Source organism: Cladophialophora bantiana, assembly GCF_000835475.1.
Source record: "Cladophialophora bantiana CBS 173.52 unplaced genomic scaffold supercont1.20, whole genome shotgun sequence".
NCBI classification, from domain to species: Eukaryota; Fungi; Ascomycota; class Eurotiomycetes; order Chaetothyriales; family Herpotrichiellaceae; genus Cladophialophora; species Cladophialophora bantiana.
Window position 1 is genome coordinate 500,830 of NW_015971594.1, and position 13,506 is coordinate 514,335.

The 13,506-nt window shown below is 48.4% G+C and overlaps 6 protein-coding genes across 6 annotated transcripts; 3 read left to right on the plus strand and 3 right to left on the minus strand.

Annotated features, from left to right (window-relative positions):
• Positions 1–739: 739 nt before the first annotated feature.
• Z519_11006 (uncharacterized protein) lies at positions 740–1,294 on the plus strand (the record flags this gene model as incomplete). The annotated part of the gene is made up of 1 exon (XM_016768719.1): positions 740–1,294. One exon carries the CDS (start codon positions 740–742, stop codon positions 1,292–1,294), a length of 555 nt encoding a protein of 184 aa, XP_016615106.1.
• Positions 1,295–2,140: 846 nt separating this feature from the next.
• On the plus strand, positions 2,141–2,596 carry Z519_11007 (uncharacterized protein; the record flags this gene model as incomplete). The annotated part of the gene is made up of 1 exon (XM_016768720.1): positions 2,141–2,596. One exon carries the CDS (start codon positions 2,141–2,143, stop codon positions 2,594–2,596), a length of 456 nt encoding a protein of 151 aa, XP_016615107.1.
• A 2,953-nt stretch (positions 2,597–5,549) lies between these two features.
• Positions 5,550–6,539, minus strand: Z519_11008 (uncharacterized protein; the record flags this gene model as incomplete). The annotated part of the gene is made up of 2 exons (XM_016768721.1): positions 5,550–6,022; positions 6,071–6,539. The coding sequence occupies 2 exons, from the start codon at positions 6,537–6,539 to the stop codon at positions 5,550–5,552; spliced, it is 942 nt and encodes a 313-aa protein (XP_016615108.1).
• A 2,785-nt stretch (positions 6,540–9,324) lies between these two features.
• Z519_11009 (uncharacterized protein) lies at positions 9,325–9,798 on the plus strand (the record flags this gene model as incomplete). The annotated part of the gene is made up of 1 exon (XM_016768722.1): positions 9,325–9,798. One exon carries the CDS (start codon positions 9,325–9,327, stop codon positions 9,796–9,798), a length of 474 nt encoding a protein of 157 aa, XP_016615109.1.
• Positions 9,799–10,653: 855 nt separating this feature from the next.
• Positions 10,654–11,247, minus strand: Z519_11010 (uncharacterized protein; the record flags this gene model as incomplete). Its single annotated transcript, XM_016768723.1, has 1 exon — positions 10,654–11,247. The coding sequence occupies one exon, from the start codon at positions 11,245–11,247 to the stop codon at positions 10,654–10,656; it is 594 nt and encodes a 197-aa protein (XP_016615110.1).
• Positions 11,248–12,039: 792 nt separating this feature from the next.
• Positions 12,040–12,678, minus strand: Z519_11011 (uncharacterized protein; the record flags this gene model as incomplete). The annotated part of the gene is made up of 1 exon (XM_016768724.1): positions 12,040–12,678. The coding sequence occupies one exon, from the start codon at positions 12,676–12,678 to the stop codon at positions 12,040–12,042; it is 639 nt and encodes a 212-aa protein (XP_016615111.1).
• Positions 12,679–13,506: the final 828 nt, after the last annotated feature.

The window sequence follows — 13,506 nt, forward strand, 5'->3', positions numbered from 1 at the left end:
ATAACACAATGTCCACCTCAGGGGAGCCTACTCATGTCTCTGTCACAACATGGTTGCGCACTTCAACCATGTTGAACATCCGGACTTTAAACCTCATTGAAGACGGAAAGGGGTTAGGTTGGCATCTTTGTTCACGCAGAATAGTTATACTTTAATAAACATTAACGGATGCTGGTGACATAAGAACACGGTCAATTCCAACAATGCCTCCTGAACAAACCCTCTGATCCAGTCAACCTCGCCGAGACAGTAGCCGCTATGTAAGCGCCGCAGGGGCTTTGAAGAACTATAATCTCCAGATGCTTTTCCCGTTGAAACCGGGGCTAGCCCGACTCATCCCTGCCAGATGTCGGGTTGATTTTGTTCACCAGTTCACATTCAGCATTGGATGCCGGAGACAGCAGGCTCGATAAGCCCTTGCAGTCGCGGTGATGTGAGGACTCCTCTACATGCCCCTTAGTGAGCTGCATCTTAGATTTTATCCACATCAACAACACGGGGGCACCAACGGACCTTGTGTCCTATTTCAGACCCCTAGCCTTCTTCCCGTCTTAAATTTTGTCCTTGGGTGAGCTCATGCACCAAATCTTCTCCGACTTTCGACGCTGAGGCATCCAAACACTTAGCGAACGTCGAAGCGATTTAGGTAAGTACTGATCTTTAAGCATGAATCAACAAAGGCCGAGTTCTAATCACTAAGCAGATTATTTGCAATTCCTCTGTCGACAGAGTCAACATCATGGAGGAATCATTGAGCAACGTCACAGAAGCCGATGGACCAGCACAGCGCGTCAAAGACGGACCGAGACTGCGCAGCGAAGAATTGGTCTCAGAGTTGGCTTTGAGAGAGAAGAACGGAAAACCCAGCTTAGGCCGAAGTTTAGAACCCTGCGCTTTAACGCTTGGCTCGACGTCTTCTCAATCAATAAAGACGATTGAATGTCCATCCCCTGACGATTCAGAAGTTGATTCAGCCGCATCAGCGGACGGATTTGTCGGGCATTCAGCCGATAACCCGCAAGAATTACCGATGGCTCCAAATTCCGAAGAGGATCTTTCCAGATCGAGTCTTTCCACCTCGGAGTTTTCGCAGCCCTACAACAAAGTGCCTCAAGATGATTTGCTCTCAAGCGATACGACCATCGTTCAAGCTATTCGAGAAGATTTCCTGGCGTTGCCTTTGCGCGATGATGTCTATATTGGGCAGACTATCGACACATCGTCTGCCTCGACAAGGCCATTTGGTTCCGCGAAACAACCTGCCACCAGCGAGCCAGAATACGAGTCCGTCTGACCATACGCGATCAGATCATGGCACTTTGGAATAGCGATCGCAAATGCTGAGATAGAAGACCTTCATATATGCTGGTGCAACCAGTGTTTCCAATGCGAATCCGATCTCGAAAACAGGATCTGCTTCGGCACCAGCGACGGCTACGTTGAAGTGTGGACTGACAAGCCCAAGGCGGCTATATTCTCGTCATCTGCATTTCTCTGCTCCTGCATAACGCAGCCCTTTCACGTGGAGGCTGTAACTAAATTTGACTTCTACAAATCTTATGCGCAAAAGCTCAGGGATAACCCGTCCAAAAGAAACTACCTTCTCAGTTCCCGGGACTTCCATATATTGAGCAACGGAGATAGCGTATTCAGGCGCATTGATTCTAAAATCGCTCTGCGATATCCATCCTTCTTCAGAAAACACAATCTCCGACCTCCTTCATCTGGCCATCTGCGCCGGTCGTCCGCACCAGAGAATACTGTCCATCGATTCGAAGAAAGTTCCCAATCAGCCGACGGAACGAACTTTGTCATACCTGAAATTAATCGTCTACTTGTCAAAGGCAGTTTCGATGTTATTTCTCCAACATTGGAGTCTAAACTTGTTCAATCGAACATTCCGATCAGTCCTGAGCCACCAGTTCTGCCAAGAGAAATGTGTTGGTGTGGCGATTTCTGCTGGGTTACAAGGATGTCGAGAGCATGGATAGATCGGAGCGACAACAGACTCGAATTTCGATCCCGAACCGAGGTTAAACACCGCGTCTTCTTCTCCGGCGCTGGTGGTGAAATTGAGGCATGGACTGACATATCGAAGCCAAAAAATGCATTTACTGGGGTTGAAAAGGCCACCTGCATAATGGCGCCGCGACACATATCCAGAGTCGTCAAGTTCGATATATCAACGGAGAGACTGACTCAATCTGCTCCAAAGAGAGTGCATCTCCTCAATTGCCGGGAACCCTCTAATTGTCCCACTTTGTCTTTGGACGGAAGTGGCGTATGGAATGGTAGTGCCACTGCTTGGGAAAAAGAGGATCTAGTGACCAAATATGGTGTTCTAGCTCCTAGAGACTGTAATCTCTATGGGAGGGGAGGCTTACAGACAACAAATGACACCAGGAAGGAGGAAGGTTCAAATCTTCCGAGTTTAAATCTCCTTCAGCTTCCGTACCTTGGTCATCAACGACGGTCCTCAGCACCGGAAGCACTGGAGAACAAGACGGAACCACGCATCCAACGTTCAAGGGCGAAGCATTATCGCCTAGCAAACGGGAAATCCGTCAAAGTGAAGATGCCTTCCACAGACGTTTAACGTCCCTGAATCTGAGACAGTAAAAAAACAAATGCCTTTTGCAAACATCCCATCGCAATTTGGAGAGTCCATCACGATCTGTGGAAGCGTGGCCTCTGTACATTAGTAATAGACCATGTGAATTTGTGTCGTCCCTCTCTTCAACCCGATGAGTTTAATTAGTAGTGACTATCCACTCCGCAGCTGATATAGACTCACTCAGCTGGAAGACCTGCCCTAGTACCAGCTTTGCCACGGTCGCTCGCTGTAGATGAAAAGCAACTCTTAAAACAAAACGAGCGAGATCAAGATTAAGTCTCTGGTCCGCTATTTCTCTTTGGATCTAGCTTGCCCCGCCATGGATATTGTGGAAATGTGTCGGGGCTGGTAACACTGGATACGAGATCCTTAAGGCTAACTGGTTCCCACGGCTTTATCACAATGAAAAGCGAATTCTTTCTGGTTGCGGCTTCGAATGCGGTGACAAACCTCGTAAGGATAGGGTGGCTACACCGCCCCATGAGCGAGATCTCAGGCTGGATGGTTGTTACGAAGCAGCCTTCTACCCCAGTACAATCTCCACCAGTGCAGTCTACTATCTTGATTGCAACAATATCACTATTCCTGACGTGGACATCTCGATAAACGGTGGTCCCGCTTCCACTGCCTTGTTTGGTGTCGTGGTCTCAAAATGCATTAAGGAATGTCTTGCATCCTGTTGACAGGGTTGCAAGATAGCCACTGTGGCAAACCACCTGAGACGCTAGCTGTCACACCAATTGCGGTACTTACCTCAACATTGCTGTTCCCACAGACCTGTAACAGCTTGGCGACGGAATAGGAGGTTTCAGGAATGCTCTTGTGGTTACAGGATCAAACCCATCGTTCAACACATCCTGTCTTTTATCATTACGGATAAGGTAGGCAGTTGGATCAGCGGATTAGAAGCCCATGACGTCATCGCAGTGAAGGGAGGAGGTTGGTAGCATGGCATTCTTGATATTCGCATCTTCAGACCTCCTCAATATATCTTCGCCGCTAAGAAGGTCGTATTCAATAGCCTGGCTGCTTTTGTCTTGCCTGCGATGCATCCTTTGCTTTCTATTGAGCATGGGATGAGTGTTCCTCTTGGAATCAAGGTACGGGCACGCGGAAATTCTCATCAGACTTTCCTCCGATCCCTCGTTGACATTTAGTCTTTGATTGAGCCACAGCTGGCGAAAGTTTGTATTTTACTTGGGTAGTCAGCGAAAGGAGCCTGATTAGGCTCCCTGCTCTCCGCTCAGGGAGTTGCCCAGCCACACTCGCGAAATGCTAACCTCGGACACGCAAACACTCCCCTTAAGCTATCAACTATGCCTGAATCAATAACTCATCTCTCCAGAAAAGCAGCCTGAAAATTCTCTAGAGTCCATTTCCGGTTTAAGACCTGAGTACCTGCAAGTTTGCCCTGAGCCTTACCAAGACAATCTTAAGCTGTGGCTGCGCAATCCTGACTACGGCTTAGCCAACCCCGAAGCGTGCCTTGAGCAGCATAAGCGCAAACTTGAGCCTGTGCAGAGGATGTGCTCTTACGTCAACATGTTCAATTTGACACTTCCCAAACTTGGACACGACGATGCAAATGACCAGACAAAATGCGCCGAATGGTACACCGATGAGTCCAAGGCATGGCAGGAAGGAGGGCCAGGAGATAATTTGTTGGACGGCATATGTCTTTTTTCGATAGAATTGCCACCTCCTGAGACCTTGCTATCGTCATCTATACAAACACAGTTGTTGATGCCCAACCTGGATGTTTCATGCCATGTCGATCATGGCAATCCCCCTGATATTGATGCCCAACAGGGGCAACGACGATGTTGTCGTTGCCCGTCCATTCCTTCTCTCTGTGTATATACATATCAGATAGATGCCCTCTTGCGTTCAAAGAGGGCAGAGCCAACAATACACGTGATTTGTTTGTCATAATTCTTTGCCAAAGTTGGATTCCGGCTGCGTCCTGGCACCGTGCATCTCTCATGCCTTGAATTTCGACATTTCTGGTTGGCCGGGGATCTAAACAGTTCGAGTACTGTATGATCATGCGGACTAGAAATTGGTCGTGTAAGGTAGATTCATGCAGGCAGAGCACAGAACAACAATTACCCTTGTGCTGGATGAACGATTCAATCGACGGTATTGAATTAGTATGATGTTGATATCCTGAAGAGACACAGACCAGGATATCGATAGCAGGGGTAGCTAGCACAACAGTTTATGGGAAGACCGAGTTTTCAGGCCACGCCTAACCCAAATTCCTAACCTCTGAGAACTGTTTACTTCTCGGACGTCTTTGATATGTACATTGGCTCATCAGAGAAGGCCGTCGCACAAGAAATCAGTGAAGTGGCTGCTCGACAATTAAATGCCTGGGATTGGTACACTCGACATCCTCCTACCCTCTCTCGAGGTCCGACTAAGGAGGTGGGTCCCAACTATCCCTTTCGAAAGTCCCTCAGTATTGGTAATAGAACATAGGATTCTCTGTTCCCTCCCCCCTTTTTTTTTCTTTTCTTTTCCTTCCCATTCTGCCGAATCGGATTAATTCCTCTCCACGCTCTTACTCAGGCGGCCTTCTACCTTTCCTAGCTGCCTAGTTAGGGACAGTCTGGTCCTCCTCCTCATTCGAGTTCTTATTATGTCAACGTCGTCAAATTAGACGAGGAGGTCCCGCGTTCCCCGGTTCAACTTCCTCCATCCCAGCCACTTTTAACCCCAAGAGGTAGAAAATATCGTCTGCATAGCTTTTAGGTGAGTGGAGCGTAGTTGAATAGCCTAGTATATAGTCTGTGCTAAGGCTGTAAGATATATATATATTGAGTGGCCCCGGAAGAGCCTATTGAGGCTTTGCGGTGACGTTGAACATTCTCATTTGCTGGTAGGATTTAAGAATTCGCGTTATTTTTTCTGTATCAGACAGAATCGACGGGCGTCAAAAGTCTTTGAGATCTAAGCCCCATTCGCCCTGCTCTAAGTCTGTAATAAGCTCGACAAAGCGTTTCTTAATATTCGAGGTTCCATACGCAAATGACCCTGGTGATCCCAAAATTCGTCCCAGGAGGGGCACCATCGCGCTCATACCGTCAAGCACGAAGGGTAAATGAGTTCCTGGTGGTTTCGTACCGACAATCCAGTCATCGATATCGACCATAGTCCTGATATGTGTTGATAAGTCCCTGAAACTCACTCCCTCGAAATGGTGACTGTCGGACTCTCGAGGACTAAGAATTCCCCATTTGAAGCCCGAAAGAGTAAGAAAACCAAGCCGAAAGGCATGTACCATCTCAAAAGTATCACCGAACAGATCTTGTTCTCTCATTGCCGTCTCTTTTAAGTCTTCCATCTGGGATACTAACAGTGACTGAATCTGTGATATAGCCTCTACTCTTTGGCGTCCAATCCGCGCTAATTGGATTGTTAGCCTTGATGCTTTTAAAATGCCGAGACACTTACTCTTGACAACCTCAGGTACCGGAACACCATACGGGTTATGCATGTCAATGGGACCAGTAGCCTCTTTTTGTGCGACTGCTGTTAGCTTTCTAAACAAATCGGAAAAGTGGAAAACCCAGGATATCCAAATCCATGGAAGAAGTTCGTCCGTTGAGGAGACTGGAACACTGCTTCTGAGTGACTCGATCCATCTCTGTGCTTGACCACGGACTGCTTCCTGCCAGCTATACTTATCCACCAGAGTAGCTATTTCAACGAGCTGGGTGAAATCAACTTGATCGGGAACTGCTCCGGTGTTTTCATGAAGAATATTCATTACCACCAAAAAGATTTTAGCATTGTCATCGGGGAGTGGTATTTCCAAGTAATTGTTAGACTTGAAAGCCAGTGACTCGATCATCACACCGTTGGTCAACATAGCTCGGAACACCAGAGACTTGCTGACCAGAACCTCTGTCGAGACTCTCATTCGAGCCAGAAATGAGGTAGTCCTGGCAGCTTCATGGTCTTCGACATCATCAGGTTCACCGGAACTGTCCTCTGGAGTTGTGTTAATATCAGTTCTTTCATCAAGCAGGAAAGCGGGCTCTTAGTCTTTTCCATACCTGCTTCGACGCGATGTACTAGTAAAGTGACCTGATGACCATGATCGTGCGTGAGAACATGTTCCTCCATCACAGGCAGTCAGATTGCTGCTCAAGAAAATTTCGGTACCAGGTGGACTATGCTTCTTGGTAGACCAGAAAGTCCTATTAACAATTTATCACTAAGCCTGAGAACTCACATTCGGGTACCAATTGGAAAGGAGAAGAAGCAACAAACGGTGAAACAGCCTGTCTGTCTAAATTATCAGTCCCACATCCGCTGGGCGTTAATAATGCTGTACAGGAGGTAGTGTGCGAAGGTTATAAATATTGCATATATCTGTATTAAGTAGAGAACCCGCATATATATTCCAATATTAAGTAGCAAACTCGAAGAGACCAGGTAGAGAATTAATGAGTGGTTTCCTCGTGAGGCTGAGGGGATGTCTTGGTCGGCGCTTACCTAACCATCTAAGAAACAGGAAGACGAGTCAGCAAGCGCCACTCTTGGACAGCTCCAGGCCTATCATATCAAGTAAGACCAACGAGTTCTGAATCGTGCAGCACTTTGGTGCAAATCTTCGATTATCGTTACAGCTTCCCGTGTTTCAAAGTGGGCCTACTCCCGCGACAATTAGTGGTCATTGCCATGTTGGTGTTCTTCTGACTAAGCGTCGTTTGCGGCTTTTGAGCGCCCTCGAGCCTAATTGAACCCCAGTTCTGGTGCATATTGTTGACAGGGCATCGAGATAGCCACTGGGTGGCAAACTACCTGAGACGCTAGGCGTTTCACCAACTGCGTCACTTACCTCGACACCGTTGTTCTCGCTGATCTGTGATAGGATGGCGACGGAATAGGAGGTTTCAGGAATGCTCTTCAGGTTGCAGGCCAAAGCGTATATGAATGGGCAGAGTCTCTCTGAATAGCCAGGGTGACAGAACACAATTAAGCAGATAGACCCACCCTCCTTCTGTGTACGACAAATATCTTCGCATAGGAAGGCCAAGTTCTCGGCTCGCATATCTGGTAGCTGGCTGGCTGGTCATTCTTGCTGGAAGCCTTCTCAACTCACTTTTCTGGTTACGTTGCTGCCTGGTACTCATGATATCCCGTGTTTAGTTTCGCTGCACCACCACTCCCAGGCGTGGGCTTGCCAAGTGAGACAGGCCGCTGCCCATATTTTGCTTGCGGTCCTCCTTTCTCGGCCGACTCTTTGATTCCTATCCACGCGCCTTACATCGCATAACGTTACTCGGAACGCAGAGCTTCCCATCACTCTCGATATCGACTCAAAAAATTACGACCCTTCGTGTCCCCTAATGCTAATCTCCTGGTTTGACGTTAAAACTCATCGTCTATCCTTACCCTGTGAGTGAGACTACTCAGACACGAAATACAGCCGTGTGCCGCTTGTCACGGGAACAGCCCGAGCAGCTACACAGCCCCGTCCCGTGACCCGGCCCGTGGCCTTGCCAATAGCCTAGATCGCATTGACAACCTGATATACTCCGATCGAACCCACTCGAAATCTATTCAGAAGGCATTGAAGAAGCGGAGGACGCTCGGGAAAGGGTTTTCGAGGTCTCAGCAATGTCTCAGAACTCCGGAATACTCGCAGCAACGTCTCCAATACTAGAATTCTCGGAGATGAAGACTCCGGACCTTCATCTAAAGGTCTATATAGATCTTCTCATTAACTCGGAAGGACTTCGAGCTCCTTGTCTTCCGTCTTGTACTCTATAGTGCACTGAATAGCAATATCATTGTGAGAAACCCCATCAGACTCCCTCGAAGCCTTTCTCCGCCTCGGCCCCTGACAACTGTTCTCACCGCTGTACTCTGCCCATCCCGTAAGCGTTCCTGACAAGGAATGCCATTGGGAGTGATTTACTGGAACAACTGGTGACTATAATGCAACAGCGGTGCAAGGATGTAAGAGGCAAACGGCATGCATACCAAGTAGTAATTTATATAGGGTCTAGCATCGAACTAAAGAGTGCTCCACATTTGCATACCAGGGAAAATTACCCCGGAAGAGTGAAAGGGGAGGGCGTTTTCCGGAACGACTGTATCGTACACACCGCCAGGCCCAAGGTTACAAGGAAATTTAGACAGCACCGTAAGGGCAGATATATCTGCCAGACTCCTTGACGCCCGTCTGAAACAGATGCCTAGCTGAGAGGCAGGTATAGCCGATTACTAGGGGGCCCGATTTGCCCCCCCGGAGTGTTGCTCAGGGAGTGACTCAGTTAAAGCTCAGGTTAAAGCGGCCTTCGCTCACCCTCTAGGATAAAACCGTATATGGTAATCAGGTTTTTCGTTCTCGAGTAATCTAGGTAGTATTGTGGCTCTTGAGGTGTCCTCCGATCAAATTGGCAGCGAGGATGGTGCCTTTTCTCGTCTATCTCGAATTGGTAATTTGCGGATTAGAAATCTAACGTTGAAAGCGAACTGCTAATTACTCTTGGGACCATTGGACAGCTTATCTAAAAATAAGAGAATCTGTGGACCTCCTCCAAAAGTTTGCTGAGGGAGTCCCATGCTTATTCTGGATTTATGCGATTTGCATAGCCTAGAAGAACAAAAAAGAAAAGACAGATCGGATTCAGCTGTTCAAAATATATGTAAGGGTATGACCGGCGCCGAGGGCTCGAACCTTGACGGCGGGCATGTACGTCTACATGCACCCGGACAGGGACACGAAGATAAACCAGGCCCAGATCCCGGGCACGAACAACACCAGGGCCAGATCCGTCTTCGTGAACAAGCCCATGGAGACGGACCCCGAGCCGGTGAGGGGGAGGACCAGCATCGCGGAGTCGGAGAGCGTCTGGACCAAGATGTTCTCCAGGGCCATGGACATGGTGTCAGACACGCTCAAGGAGGTGGACGACGAGACCATCATCGACGTGGCCATGACCACGATCTGCGAGGAGGACGAGCGGGAGATCGACCTCACCGCTCTGCTCGCGGACGCACTCGTGATGTACATGCAGGCGTCGGGCCTAGACGGCCCCCCGAACGGGATCAAGCCCGTCATCGAGATGTTGGACCCGCCCACGATCGAGACGGCGAAGACGATCGGGGACTCCCTCAGCGACGTGGTGAAGGACGAGAACACAAGCCCCTTCCTTCGATCATAAACCCTTTCTCCCATCCCTTTCTCCTTTGAAACTTACTCTTCCTAACTTTCCTTTTAGACCTTATAAACATTTTCATTCCCCCAAAAATACCCTGGAATAACGACCATACTACTCAACTTGACCTCCATTCCTAACGATCTAATGAGCTCTTAATGCCCATCCCGCCGGACATACTGGACAAGTGGATCGGCCGCCCAAACGCGGTGGGAAACCAAACAAACTGTTCACCTATCAACGTCGCGTCCGTGGTGGTCACCAGCCTGAGACTCCACAGATCGCAATCCCCAGGTTCGATCTCTGACTGCCTCGACTGGAGCAAAATACCCTGGTGATGTGTACCAGCATGCGACTGAAAACATCTCACAGATGCCTGAAAGCGTGCTCTGATTCTGATGCAGTGCACGGCCGTTATAGCAAAGCACGCTTGCCCCGACAGATATATGCACGTCCTCTTCTTTCCAAAGGATCCACGATGTCGAACTTGGAACACGGGCGCAAAAAGTCATGCAGCAGTATGACTTTCCTGTAACTCAGGATTCAAATGTAGAGATACAATGCATCTGGGTTCGCCCATTGTTCCCAACGAAATACAATGACCAATGAATAGTCCGTCGGACTGAGCATGTAGCTCATCGCATCTGAACTTTGAGGTCTAGACAGCAAGTTGCGCAGTGACTCGCCCTTTTCTCGACGCAGATTAATCTATTCAGGACGAGGTGCTTCTCTACGGCTTTCGCCTAGAAAGCGTTGCGAAGCTTCAACGATGAAACCTTCCTGCCACTTTTGATCGAAGTTTGACCTCCCGGAACCGCCAAACTTTGGATTGCTGCACTCGCTCGTGTGGCGGACTGACAGTCACTTCCAGATAACCCATTTCGTAACTTGTGTTTCTCGGAAATGTCCATCGCGGTATTGCGCATGCTGTAGTAAGAAGGCCTCGGAAAGCCGCTCCTCTGGGTTGTAGTTTGGAATCAATTCCTCAAAAAATTTCCTTTCGTTGTCGGTAATTGTCGACATGGAAAGGAAGGTGCTGAACATGTCGCTGCTTGAAGCAGAATTTTGGAAGTTATCACGATCCATGAACTCAGGAGTATTTGGCAAAGAGGCATCAGCACGTCTAGCCATTGATTTCGTCTGCGTGCGTTCGGAAATTCTTTCATGAGAAGATGCGCGGTGTGGGTTATTCAGAAGATTCGCCCCCATTTCTGGAACAGCATCGGGACCAAGGGGTCTCGGTTTGGTAGCCATGCGTGGAATCACCTGCTGAAAGCATTCGGCGGGAGGTATGAGAGGCATCACGATACCCTCGAGGCGCTGGTTCTGTGTTGACCGCCATTCGGTAAAGGTGAGATTCTTCTCTGTGTCCTCGGATGATGATTCAATTTCTAGCGAGTGGCCTTCATTTAAGCCGAGCTGAGTGAGAGCCACATATTCCCTGGGTACTGCCATCGTATAAGGGAAATACTTGGTGAGACTGTTCCACAATGTCAATGTGGTAATTGATGATTGATCCGAATATAGCCTTCAACGTATCCTCTAAAGAGCTTCTGCAAGTGGCACCATCACTCTCAGTCGGAAATCCTGATCCGCAGAATCTTCCAAAGGCCTTTATTGCAAAAGCTCAGTCTCAATACGCCTGAATTTGGTTCACTCTCAGAAGCACCCCCTTTTCAAAAATTGCGGCATTTTGGCATTGATTGGAACTGCCGGGAATCGGAAGAAGATTCCAGCCACCGGCCTCCGGCTATTTTCGAATTCCCGGGCCGGACATTGAGGATGATCGATTTGAATACCAGTGGCGTCAGAAGCTACGAGCCGATCCAGATCCCCAATGAGAAATGTGCTGACTTATGTGCACCCTGTTTATTGATGATTGCCTATTCATCTTAATCTGTGGGAACGTCTCACGATCAATGCTGGCCACGGAAGCTGCTGCTGCTGTACTTGTTATAGCAAATTACCGGATCCGAGGATCACATGCTTGACCGTCTCGAGAAGCAAACGACTGAAAGAAGAGACGCTCTCGTTATTTCTGCTTTAGTCATTCGATGAGCACATTATGCTTGCAACGTATCCGTTATAACGGTAAGCTCCCCCGTTGCTGTATTTCTTGGTATCGGCCGCCTTGACCTCCTGAACCTGGACTAAATGCAATCAGTCGAATCGCATCATAAGCGCGTGGCAATGGACCTCTGTGATCACTGATCTATCAAATTAGTCTAACAGACCTAATAATCTGCTTCAAAGACGACCTTTCCGAGCCTCTACCCATAATCCCTTAGCTTCGGTGGCAACGGATCCAGTTTGATCCAGTAGCTGAGCCCTTGCAATCCATTTCCTCCCTTCGTTACTCACTAACCATGACCTCACAACGTAATTTCCAGGCGTCTTGACAGCTCTCTGGAAGGAGATAGTCAACTTGGCGGTGAAGACAGGGTCTTTAGGACCAGTGTCATCCGGCCTGGATTTGAAGACACTATTGTAGTGAAACATGATCGTTAGACCCATGCATTCGTCGAGAATTGCGCATTGCACTCCTCCATGTGCCGTGGATGGATGACTATCAATGCCTTTCTCTCCCAGTGCTAAAAGAAAGATCACATCTGGGTTCTGTGGACCATTGGGGCCCCATTTGATGCTGGATCGTACTTCATTTGTCGATTTTGATGTGGCTGGAGACTTCCTGGTGTTGAAATCACGCCGTCGAAGCGTCATCCAGTGAGGTATTGTAGATGGGGTGTTCAGGGTACGTGACATATAGTAGTCTTCCCCCGTCGATTTCTTCAGCCGCGAATACGTTTGTACCTGCTCGTAGGCAGAGTCATGTAAATGCTGTTCCGTCCATCGAGAGCAGGAAAAGTGCTTGAGCGCTTCTTCCATTGATTCTCGCTTGTTAGGCTGCTGGGTATAGGAAGGTCCCAGAAACCGACTACAATGCTAAATGCGTACTGGATAGACGATGCATATGACGATGCCTCTAAAGCAAGTCAGCGGATATTGCGCAAAGATTCTGCTCAAAAGGCGTGGAATATACTAACTGAAGGATCGTCAGAGATTTCCACTGTCGGCATTGATATCATTAACGCAGAGATTCTCATGAATGTGTTCGGGCACTGAACAGTGTTCTAAGTACTGTTTCTCGTCGAGCTGCTAGCTTGGGGGCTCATAACCTCCATTAATTTTCTGCTCATATGTCTTTAGCGCCTCAGGAACAAAAAAACACCGTAGACATCAAATGTGCATGCTTTCTTCGAAGGTAGCAGCTAAGTCCCACGTACCCCGGTGCGGATGAGAGACACAAACCCCTTTTGTTACGAGCCCATAAAGACCGTTAGGAAGGGGCGCACAAGCCGACATCGTGCCTCAACCATTTGCACTGCAAAAAGGGTCGTTCAACTCGGCATTAGATACCTAAACTAAATACTTCCGGCAACGGAAGTAACATCGAAACAAGTATCGGCATTGGGATTTGGTAAGGAGAATGTGTGGGAGACCCCTGAAAAAGTTGCTCCACGACGAGTTGTTTGAGATAATGCCGGCATAATGCCGCTAAGTTCCGAGGCGCTTCTACAACATCCCCAACTACTATCGTCGGGCCTCGACTGGCTAGCATATTTCTTGCTGGAGTAGGCTGTTTCTTCTTCGGGTCTTGGTCATAGTTACCCCTGACACCGCCTCGTTCCATACTCGCACAAATCCTATAGTTTT